The 12,898-nt window shown below is 41.2% G+C and overlaps 1 protein-coding gene across 1 annotated transcript in view; it reads right to left on the reverse strand.

Annotated features, from left to right (window-relative positions):
* abcc9 (ATP-binding cassette, sub-family C (CFTR/MRP), member 9) overlaps positions 1 to 12,898 on the reverse strand; it is a 268,703-nt gene that overhangs the window by 35,399 nt on the left and 220,406 nt on the right. The window contains 2 exon segments of the mRNA XM_034163302.1: positions 8,763 to 8,896; positions 9,024 to 9,127. Of these exon segments, the coding sequence (XP_034019193.1) occupies positions 8,763 to 8,896; positions 9,024 to 9,127 (238 nt within the window).

The raw sequence follows: 12,898 nt of genomic DNA on the forward strand, positions 1-12,898 counted from the left end.
AAGCTATACCAGTTGGGTTTGCCTGTGCTGCTGTGCTCTTGGATCAGAGACTTCCTCACCAATAGGTCTCAGGTGGTGAGAATAGGTGACCTTACATCGTCTTCTCTGGTCCTTAACACAGGCACTCCGCAAGGCTGTGTGCGTAGCCCAGCCCTCTTCGCTCTTTGCACACACGATTGTACTGCCATCCACCCCACAAACACAGTTGTGAAGTTTGCAGATGACACCACAGTAGTGAGTCTCATTTCAGATAATAATGAGACCCACTACAGAGAGGAGGTCCAGCGGCTTATTCAGTGGTGTTCAGTTAACAATCTGACACTGAACACAGGGAAGACCAAGGAGGTCATTGTGGATTTTAGGAGGGCCAAGAAACGGACCACGTCCCCCTCCTCATAGGCGGAGGAGAGTGGTGGAGTGTGTGGGATAACATCAAATTTCTGGGCCTCCATATTACATCTGATCTGTCTTGGTCTATGAAACCTCCCATCTGGTGAAGAAGGCGCAACAAAGGTTCTTCTCAGGAAACTGAAACGTGCTGGACATCCTCCCGACTGCTGGCAAACTTTTACAGGGCACAATAGAGAGCTCTGCCTTAGTGTGACTGTGTGGTACGGCAGCTGTACGGCCCAGGAGAAGAAGAGTCTGGCACGGGTGGTGAGGACAGCACAGGGCATTGTTGGCTGCCCCCTCCCAGACTTGGACTCCATTTATGAGGGTCGTGTCAAGAAAAGGGCCAATCTATCGCTGCGGACTCCAGTCACCGGGCCACAGACTGTTTGTACCGCTTCCATCAGGCATGCGGTACAGAATATAAGGTCACTACAAATAGACTGAGACAAGTTTTTTTCTCCTAGGCTGTCGACACATACACACACAGACACCTTTTTAGCGACTGTAATCATGCATTCAGTATATCTGGACTGTTTATTTATTTATTTACAGGGTCTGCAACTCCTGGCACATTGCACTTTGTTTATAGAACTGTCATGCACACAGCACTTTTATCTATAGAGCTGCTATGCGTACAGCACTTTTTGATATTCCCTGCTGCATTTCTTTGCCTACTGTATTCTCTGTGTATATAGTTGAATGTGTATTTTTGTCCTTTGTCTTAAATTGTTGTATGAGGTTTTTTGTTAGACAAAGTGAAGCTGCAATTTAAATTTTGTTGAATTTTTTTCAATGACAATAAAAGGCATTTTATCTTATCGTATCTTAATTATGGATCATCACTTAGATATGATTGGGTTATGTGAAACCTGGCTTAAACCTACAGCTGTCCTCCACTTAAATGAGGCCTGCCCCCAGCATATCATTTAGTCACATCCCTCGTGATGTGAAGCAAGGCAGGGGTGTTGCTCTTATTTTAAATCTAGCTTTAGCTTATTAGCTGTTGGGGGTCACAAATTAACTCATTTGATCATCTGATTCTCCGCTCTGCCCACGCTAAGGGTGCAACGATACATGTATTTGTATTGAACCGTTTCAGTACAGGATATTCGGTTCGGTACAGGGCTGTGCACGGTTGAGTTCACGTTGCTCGTCTTTATATTCAGCGTTGCCAACTTGGTGACTTTCTCGCTAAATCTATGACTTTCCAAACCCTCTTGACGACTTATTTCCTCAAAAGCGACTAGCGACAAATCTAGCTTTTCCTGGCATTACTGGAGACTTTTCTGATGTTTGGTGACTGAAAGTGAAAGTCTCTGTTGTCACCGAGCGGCAGCGGGTCTCCCCTCCTCCGCTGCCTGCAGCAGCCTGAAAGCATTGAGCGAGGGATATCTAATCCTCCTCATTCACACTCGCTCAGCCTACTGACCTCGTTTGCTGTGCTGTGATTAAATAGTCCCCAGACTTTGAGAAGCCCTGAAGAAGTTATTTTATTTTAATAAGTGATGGCCAATTTTAATGGCAAAACAAATAAACAAACCAAGACTCAAGTTATTTATTTTAATAAGTGATGGCCAATTTTAATGGCAAAAAAATAAACAAACCAAGACTCAAGTTTATTTGTGGTTCTAAATATTTTTAAGGTGGTTTTACTCACTTTTTTGCCTCTCCTACAATGTTTTTGATTTCATTTCATTTAATTTAAAAAGATATATTAAAACATTAAATGAACAGTTAACAGAAAGAGATAGAAAATAAAATGAATTGTACAACCCCTGGCAAAAATTATGGAATCACCGGCCTCGGAGGATGTTCATTCAGCTGTTTAATTTTGTAAAAAAAAAGCAGATCACAGACATGACACAAAACTAAAGTCATTTCAAATGGCAACTTTCTGGCTTTAAGAAACACTATAAGAAATCAGGAAAAAAAAAATTGTGGCAGTCAGTAACGGTTACTTTTATAGACCAAGCAGAGGGAAAAAAATATGGAATCACTCATTTCTGAGGAAAAAATGATGGAATCATGAAAAACAAAAGAATGCTCCAACATATCACTAGTATTTTGTTGCACCACCTCTGGCTTTTCTAACAGCTTGCAGTCTCTGAGGCATGGACTTAATGAGTGACAAACAGTACTTCATCAATCTGGCTCCAACTTCTCTGATTGCTGTTGCCAGATCAGCTTTGCAGGTTGGAGCCTTGTCATGGACCATTTTCTTCAACTTCCACCAAAGTTTCAATTGGATTAAGATCTGGACTATTTGCAGGCCATGACATTGACCCTATGTGTCTTTTTGCAAGGAATGTTTTCACAGTTTTTGCTCTATGGCAAGATGCATTATCATCTTGAAAAATGATTTCATCGTCCCCAAACATCCTTTCAATTGATGGGATAAGAAAAGTGTCCAAAATACAACATAAACTTGTGCATTTATTGATGATGTAATGACAGCCATCTCCCCAGTGCCTTTACCTGACATGCAGCCCCATATCATCAATGACTGTGGAAATTTACATGTTCTTTTCAGGCAGTCATCTTTATAAATCTCATTTGAACGGCACCAAACAAAAGTTCCAGCATCATCACCTTGCCCAATGCAGATTCGAGATTCATCACTGAATATGACTTTCATCCAGTCATCCACAGTCCACCATTGCTTTTCCTTAGCCCATTGTAACCTTGTTTTTTTCTGTTTAGGTGTTAATGATGGCTTTCGTTTAGCTTTTCTGTATGTAAATCCCATTTTTTAGGCGGTTTCTTACAGTTCGGTCACAGACGTTGACTCCAGTTTCCTCCCATTCGTTCATTTGTTTTGTTGTGCATTTTCAATTTTTGAGACATATTGCTTTAAGTTTTCTGTCTTGATGCTTTGATGTCTTCCTTGGTCTACCAGTATGTTTGCCTTTAACAACCTTCCCATGTTGTTTGTATTTGGTCCGAGTTTAGACACAGCTGACTGTGAACAACCAACATCTTTGCAACATTGCGTGATGATTTACCCTCTTTTAAGAGTTTGATAATCCCTCCTTTGTTTCAGTTGACATCTCTCATGTTGGAGCCATGATTCATGTCAGTCCACTTGGTGCAACAGCTCTCCAAGGTGTGATCACTCCTTTTTAGATGCAGACTAATGAGCAGATCTGATTTGATGCAGGTGTTAGTTTTGGGGATGAAAATTTACAGGGTGATTCCATAATTTATTCCTCAGAATTGAGTGAGTCCATATTTTTATCCCTCTGCTTGGTCTAAAAAGTAACCATTACTGACTGCCACAAATTTTTTCCTGATTTCTTATAGTGTTTCTTAAAGCCAGAAAGTTGCCATTTGAAATGACTTTAGTTTTGTGTCATGTCTGTGATCTGCTTTTTTCTACAAAATTAAACAACTGAATGAACATCCTCCGAGGCCGGTGATTCCATCATTTTTGCCAGGGTTGTATATTTTGCATCACAGAACCACCTTGGGTCCTGGATGCCAACCACCCAGGCAGACAAGTAGTCCATCCCATCCTCTCTAAAGTAAGCCTATATCTGCCAGAGCCAGACAAAATATGGGCATCTTCTTGGCCTTCTCCAGCTGATGGGGTCATCAACACCTGAGGCACTACGTGCTACATGATGTCCTGAGAAATGTGCCACATGACCATAATGTCATAGCTGACAATTCCATAAAATGCAAATGAGTAATAATTTAACCTTTATTAACCAGTTTCGTCCCATTGAGACCAAGATCTCTTTACAAGGGAGACATGGACAATTACACAGTTCCAGTCCACCTAACCTGCATGTCTTTAGAAGTGGGAGGAAGCTGGAGCACCTGGATGGAGCCCACAAACAACAAGTAGAACATGCAACTCCACACAGGAAGGACACGGGTGGGAATCAATCCCCGACCTTCTGACTGTGAGGCAACAATGCTAACCGCGAAACCAATCGCTGTCCAACACCAGTACATTACATGGTGCATTACAAAAATAATGGAAATGGGTTTTTGTTTTTGGATTAAACTTCAATGTCTTTATGATAACAAGGCTTCAGTTACCTATAGATCCCTCGTAGTTCTCTGATTCTGTGCTGAGAAAGTGTTTATCTTCTTCACTGCTCCCATCGGATTCCAGGTCTGCCAGGTTCCTCACCACCCAGTTTAGGTAGTTGGTGACCTATGAAGGGACAACAAGGCTGAATCCAATTTCTGACCCTTATTCCTCCATTTTTACCAACTTTATTTTTAAAGCACTTAACATAGCACTGCTGGCACAAAGTGCTGCACACTAAAAACATCCATTAAAACACATTTAATAAATAAATAAGAAGTCCAATTTAAAACTAAGTCTTGCTGGGGCCGAAAACCAAGGAGGAAAAATGGTTTTAAACAACATTAAAAATAGGCAGTGAAGGTGCCTCTCTCACAGACAGGGCAAGCTGTTCCTAATTTTAGGAGCCGCAATAGAAGGCCCTGTCCCCTCTGAGCTTCCTTCTGGATCTTGTACTTCCAGCAGCAGTGGTAAGCTGACCTGAGACACAGACATGGTACATTTTTCAATTTCAATTTCAATTTAGTTTCATTTATACAGCACCAAATCAGACAGAGTTGCCTCAAGGCGCTTCATACAAGTAAGGTCTAACCTTACTAACCCCAGAGCACAGTGGTAAGGAAAAACTCCTCTGAGGAAGAAACCTCAAGCAGACCAGACTCAAAGGGGTGACCCTCTGCTTGGGCCATTCTACAGACATAAATTACAGAACAATCACAAAATGAATATACAGAAATACTGTTGGTGCACAGGACGGAGGATTGCCAGCACAGATACCACCCATCTCTGGATGGAGCTGCACCTTAAACAGAGAAAAAACAGAATCAGGCATCAGAAAGACAACAAAACGGTATAAGTTGCCAGCATTATGGTCTGGGACTTAATTTTGTTTAGTGCTTTGATTTCCAGGAAAACACTATAAATAGTTATTATTATTATTGTCATTATTAACAAATGCATAACTTTTTGTTATACCACGGTCAGTGAGAATTCCATGTTTAACTGGCGTGCATTATTTTCGTGTATATGCACACGTAGTTCGGCGAGTTAAGTCACTGTAATATCACTCTGCTCTGGTCGTCACCATAGTAATGCGCAAATCAGTTGCCACAGATTAGCTGTGTTTTGACAGGCAAATGACAGAAACGCAATAAAACATGGATTTCCAAGTGAATTTTAATATTATTGGCCAAAATAAAATTTTTGGGGAATGGGAAGAGGAGGAGAGCAAACAAGAGCAAAAGCAACGGCATAAAGATTTAACATCGGATGAACTGGACAAGATTGAAGACGGGAAAGAAGAAGAGAACACGAAAAAAGTTAAATAAATATGTGTGTTAGCTCAGTGTGTGGGACCATGGTATAAGCGGATTAAACAACTCAAAGCCATGCATTATATGGTTTGAATGCTCTTCGCGGAGTAACACCACTCCGCTTTGCGTTGTGGTGTTTTAGACTCCACGTCGTGCATTCAAACCGTATAATGCACGGCTTCGAGTTGTTTAATCCTTACTTACTTGTATATAAACTGAACCAGAGTCTAAGTTGCACGACCTCCTAAACTTGTAGGGAATCAATCAATCAATCAATCAATCAATTTTTTTTTTTTATATAGCGCCAAATCACAACAAACAGTTGCCCCAAGGCGCTTTTATTGTAAGGCAAGGCCATACAATAATGATGTAAAACCCCAACGGTCAAAACGACCCCCTGTGAGCAAGCACTTGGCTACAGTGGGAAGGAAAAACTCCCTTTTAACAGGAAGAAACCTCCAGCAGAACCAGGCTCAGGGAGGGGCAGTCTTCTGCTGGGACTGGTTGGGGCGAAGGGAGAGAACCAGGAAAAAGACATGCTGTGGAGGGGAGCAGAGATCGATCACTAATGATTAAATGCAGAGTGGTGCATACAGAAAAAGAGAAAGAAACAGTGCATCATGGGAACCCCCCAGCAGTCTACGTCTATAGCAGCATAACTAAGGGATGGTTCAGGGTCACCTGATCCAGCCCTAACTATAAGCTTTAGCAAAAAGGAAAGTTTTAAGCCTAATCTTAAAAGTAGAGAGGGTGTCTGTCTCCCTGATCTGAATTGGGAGCTGGTTCCACAGGAGAGGCCTGAAAGCTGAAGGCTCTGCCTCCCATTCTACTCTTACAAACCCTAGGAACTTCAAGTAAGCCGCAGTCTGAGAGCGAAGCGCTCTATTGGGGTGATATGTACTACGAGGTCCCTAAGATAAGATGGGACCTGATTATTCAAAACCTTATAAGTAAGAAGAAGAATTTTAAATTCTATTCTAGAATTAACAGGAAGCCAATGAAGAGAGGCCAATATGGGTGAGATATGCTCTCTCCTTCTAGTCCCCGTCAGCACTCTAGCTGCAGCATTTTGAATTAACTGAAGGCTTTTTAGGGAACTTTTAGGACAACCTGATAATAATGAATTACAATAGTCCAGCCTAGAGGAAATAAATGCATGAATTAGTTTTTCAGCACCACTCTGAGACAAGACCTTTCTGATTTTAGAGATATTGCGTAAATGCAAAAAAGCAGTCCTACATATTTGTTTAATATGCGCTTTGAATGACATATCCTGATCAAAAATGACTCCAAGATTTCTCACAGACTTGTGAGAAATAAAATAAAAAGAGAAATAAAAAGACTTGTACTCCAGAAAATACGGTATATGTAATTACTGAAGGTCAAAAGTCTATATTTTCAGAGATGGTTAATATGTATGCACCAAGGACAGCCACTGAAGTAAACAATAGTAAAATTGTGTGTAGCACACAGTGAAAATATTCTAAATTGTCTGTACTGACAATGCTCCACATTTTTTATTTTTTTTATTTAACCAGGTTAGTCCCATTGAGATCAGGGCTGATACACAAGACAATTAAAACTTTCCAATTCACCTAACCTGCATGTCTTTAAATGTGGGAGGAAACTGGAGCACCCAGAGGAAACCCACGCAAACACGGGGAGAACATGCAAACTCCACCCAGGAAGGCCACAGATGGGAATCCCATGACCTTCTTGCTGTGAGACAACAGTGCTAACCACTATACCACCGTGCTGCCCATTATGATAGTCAACATAAAATATAAATATAAAATATGTCGCCTGAATGCATCTTGCTTCACATTCAGCATCAACAACAGAATGGAACACTTACTGCGATAGTGACGACTGTTCTGTTGGCAAATGCAGTCATCACAACTTTTTGCAAATATTCTCCTGTGAAGGAGAAAAAAAATCTGATTATTGAGTAGTTTGGTGGGGGAGGAGGACTCATCTATTTATATGTGACTGCTGGCTTTTTAACCAGCTATAATTTTAATTACATAGTTACCAGTGGTGGGCACAACTAATCAAAAAGTTAGGTTTGATAACCGCTACCGCTAACTGAAAAGTTAGCCTTTATAACACTAAACCGATAAAAAAATTTAGCGGAAGCTACAGCTAACCATTAACCTTTAGTATTGACTCCGGTACACTGTCAGCTACTGGCAAGCCAGTTTTGAGTTCAAGCACTGCCGACGCTTCTGAGTAAAAGCAAAGGCGATCACAAACTCAACACAAACAACGAATCAGAGCTTCTGTCTGTGCCCTGCCAACTGCTGTAAGGAAGAGTCATTTACATTCAACATACAGTGCCCCAGATGTGTGGCAGGTGACATCAAAGCCAAAGCAGTTTTCACTTATGGTTTCGAAACTAATTCCAGACAGTTCATCGACATTAAGGTCAACTCCGTCATTTTTACAAAGTGAAAATATCACAAATATCTTTTAGTTTTAAAGTAATGCACTAATTCTGAAGGTTTAAGCATTAAAACTCACAGATATCAAAAGGCATTATGGGAAAATGAGCCTCCTCTGATCACTGATTAGTTATTTTTGTAAAAGCCAACCACAAGTTACTGTAACGTGTTTGTTGGTTATACAAATAAATCTGTATTTGTAAATATGTTTTTTTTTCAATGTAAAAAAAGGCATTTGCAAAACTGAAAATTCTGTTTAAGTGTGATTCAGTGCAACAAATTGCGACCGTGTGACAGTTGGATGCTATTCACACTCCCATCCAGTAGATGGCAGTGTTCTATGGATTTTCACACACCTACTGAATGGTCACACTGTTAGGGTTAGCCATAAAGCTGCTTATAATCCAGTAGTACCTGATTTTGCCAACTGAGGGATAATTCAAAATATATATAATTGACAATCTGAAACAAGCAGAATTTTGAATTAACTTCAATTCACTGATGGACTAGATGTTTCCATTTTAAAGCTAAAATGTCTGTTAACATTTCTGTTGGTGGTCTCCAAAAAGAATATCTCACCGTGGCCATGTCTATAGATGCTGTGGCTTCATCCATGATGAGGATGCTGCTTTTTCTGACAAATGCTCTGGCCAAGCAGAAAAGCTGTCTTTGGCCCACACTGAAGTTCTCGCCACCTTCTGACACGACTGCATCTGGATACACAAACAAATCAGGTGGAAGGACTCTGAAAGTTGGGCAACTCAAAATGAAAGAAGCAGGTTTGTGTGTTGAATGATCGCATAAAGAGTATTGTTATAGAAGGAATACTAAGCTGAGTACCAAGTCCTCCAGGCAGAGCCTTCACCATATTCTTCAGCTGAGCTATCTCTAGCGCTTCCCAGAGTCGATCATCAGTGCACGTCCTCTCTGGATCCAAATTAAGCCTGCAAGAAAAATGCAAAGTTTATAATCTGTGATGGTGGAACACCAGAAAATACAAAAAAGTGTGCCTATATCAACATGAACCTATTTAATAATGAATCGGTGCAAATTACAGCTTTACATTTAAAAAGGTTAAGGATGGATAAATTATGAGATAGGCTCAGTTACTTACTGTTCCCCACCAGAGGTAACAGGAAATAATGTTTTTAACGAGGAAAAATAATTGATTCATCTTAAAAAGTAATATTTGTTGTGTTGTACAAAAAGCTACAACACAAAGAACAATAATACGTAAGTACTTGAAACAAAAACAAAGGTTCATGATGGAAAATTTGACATGAGTCAGTTATTCATTTTTATCTGTGTCCGGGATGCAATGGCAGCAGAGTTCATCTCACATTTCCCTATCCTCAGCCAAGTCCTGTAACTCTTCCTGGGGGATCCCAAAGCATTCCCAAGCCAGCTGGGAAAATAATTCCTCCAGCGCATCCCGAGGCTTCACCAGGGCCTCCTCCCAGTTGGATTTATATGACAGCTGAGTAGATCCTTGTCAATTGATTGGTGCTTTCTATGTCACGTGACGGATTATTCGTGCCATTTGTGTTGTGTTGCATTTACCATGCAAATTTGGGTGTCGGGAAAGTGTAGTGACACGGACCCACAACAGGGGGCGCAAATGAACGGCCAATAGATGAGCCAAAAGGTAACAATTTAATGTTGTGAAATGTGCACAACGAACATACAGACAATCTCAGAATATAATTATAGTCAATCCACAAAGGTGACGTGTGGGCAGGCTTGAGGATAGAAGACGTCTGTCCTGAGAAGAGCCGGAACCACACGATTTCCGCCGCCACAGAACCCGGTGAATACTGGAGCCGCCAAGTCCCGAATTCCCAGGTGATCACCGTCCCCGACTGTCGGATCTGGTACTGCTGGCGAGAACAAAGACAGTCAAGTGTGGGTGTGTGTACACCCAGTAACAACAGCGGTGGGAATGCCACCTCCACCCTCACTCAATAACTGCAGAGTACTGTAGATTCCTCAGGGGAAAAGAGTGCCTTCAACGCTCTCTCAGCTTTCGCCGACGGAGGTACCAGTACTCCTGCAAACACTCACAATATACAAATATTGCAATCACAAATGGCTGAGGATATTACCTCCAATGAAGTATGATATCTCAGCAACGAGGTGGAGATGACGTCTGGTCTTTATGGAGTGAGAGGACGTTGAGTAGATGGGTGACAGCTGTCAAGAGGTAATGAGTGACAGCTGTCACCCCTGGCTGTGTCCATGGCGGCAGTGCCCTCTCGTGCCTGAAGCCCGCACTTCAGGCAGGGTGCCCTCTGGTGGTGGGCCAGCAGTACCTCCTCTTCTGGCGGCCCACACACAACATTGGGTCCACTTAGGGTGCAAATCTGGTTCCATCCATTTTGAACTATTGCACACTGTGACGCGTTTAGCTAAACATGGCGGAGTTTGTGCTGCTGATGGATGACGATTTGAATGAGCTAATTGGTGGTGCTAATTCTTCTAACAAAAAAAAACAAATCAACTACACCATAAGCTGTCTGGAGGCATGAAGAGTTGTTAGGATGAAAAGGATAAAGTTATGATGAAAAGCTGGACAAATTTCTGACGCGATTTTTTGCTGGACTGAGGAAAGCAGACAGCAGTCTGTACACGAACTCAGTGCACGGCATCACAGACTATATCGTCAGAATAGTCTTTGAACTATTTGAATGATTTTGCAAGTTGACTGAGAACAATTTTAGATTCCTATTTAAAGTTTGTGTTGGACTGTTGACATCAAAGCACCAGTGACGCACACCAAAATATAAGTCACTTTTCTGTTGTTTATGAATGAATAAAATATCAAATGACACAGATCCATTTTAGCCATTATATAAAACAAATAATTAATTTAATTTATTTAGAACCAAATGTCATGTCAAAATTATTCATTTTTTGCCTTACAGATAGCCTGCCTAAAACGTTTTTACAGCTGCACTGATAAAACTCATCATCTCTCCTTCAAGGCCGAAAACTACATTCATTGTTCAGTGAGAGTTTTCATGGGAAACTCGAACAGTTTCATTTACTGGCAAATGTGTAAGTGACTGCTTGCTGTACTGCCCTGCCTTTCTCTGAATGTACAAAAGATCTCCTTCAGAACTGCTGTGTACACACACTTATTCAAAATCCTGCTGTTCTGATTTTGGACTTTGCGTGTGTCTTCGAGGCCTCGAATTAAAAGCCTGTTATTTAATCAGTCAATTTCTTGACTGTTCATTTCCACAAACAGCCTCAGAGTCTAAAGTCCATTTTTGCCTCCACAATTTTGGTGTCAGAAGTGGCATGCTCTCGTGACCATCGTACCAAACTGGGAGGATGGCCAAACAGACCCAGCAGGTAGGGGTCTTCCTGTACCCGGCTTTGATGGAAGGAGGACAGACCGGTTCGGGTTCCTGATGGTCAGTGCAGCATTTCCACGAACCGTGGACATTGTGTCAACAACACAGCACCGGTAAGCAAGGCTGTTTTTGTTGTGGAAATTAAAATTGACCGGTTGACAACAGGCATTGTAGGTTAAAATAAGACTTTATTTTAGCTGAGTTTGGGCCCTTGTACAACCCCAATTCCAATGAAGTTGGGACATTGTGTAAAATGTAAATAAAAACAGAATCCAATGATCTGCGAATCCTCTACAACCTATATTCAATTGAATACACCACAAAGACAAGATATTTAATGTTCAAACTGATAAACTTTATTCTTTTTGTGCAAATATTTGCTCATTTTGAAATGGATGCCTGCAACACGTTTCAAAAAAGCTGGGACAGTGGTATGTTTACCACTGTGTTACATCACCTTTCCTTCTAACAACACTCAATAAGCGTTTGGGAACTGAGGACACTAATTGTTGAAGCTTTTTAGGTGGAATTCTTTCCCATTCTTGCTTGATGTACGACTTCAGTTCTTCAACAGTCCAGGGTCTCCGTTGTCGTATTTTGCACTTCATAATGCGCCACACATTTTCAATGGGCGACAGGTCTGGACTGCAGGCAGGCCAGTCTTTGAAAGTGTCTCTGAGCTCATTTTATCATACACTCAATGGTCTATCCAATTGTGACACAGAGAGAGTGAGAGTTGTGTGGGAGAAGGAATTGGGAGTAAACACAGATGAGGAAACATGGGATTCAATTTGGTCTAATGCAAACAAGATTTCGATTTGTACACGTGCCAGAGCGATGCAACTTAAAATGATACAGATATTACATATTTCTCTGCACCGAAGGCATTTTTTCAACCATGCACTCTCCCCTTTGTCTTAAGTGCAAAACTAATGTGGGAACCTTAACTCATTGTTTCTGGTCATGTTATAAAATTCAAACATACTGGTCTGAAATTCTCTGTGAAATAAGGAAAATAATTCATATTAACATTGAAATGGATGCTGTCACCCTGATCCTGGGACTTCCACACAATGTCTGAAAACATCTGCTGTCAAAAGGCTGTTCAACATTTTAACCTTTGCAGCCAGGAAAAACATTCTGTTGCAGTGGATCAGTGACAAAGTCCCTACTGTAAGCGGTTGGTGCAAGATCATTTCCGAGATGATTCCCCTTGAATATCTTACCAGCATCATCCACAGTAACGCAGACCAGTTCTACAGAGTGTGATGCCCATATTTGGACTACATAGGATCGGACCTCTCCCATGTCATTTTAAAAGGACTCTAATGCAAGTAAATCTTGTTTATAAATATGTGT

The sequence above is a fragment of the Thalassophryne amazonica genome, chromosome 22 (genome assembly GCF_902500255.1).
Source record: "Thalassophryne amazonica chromosome 22, fThaAma1.1, whole genome shotgun sequence".
NCBI classification, from domain to species: Eukaryota; Metazoa; Chordata; class Actinopteri; order Batrachoidiformes; family Batrachoididae; genus Thalassophryne; species Thalassophryne amazonica.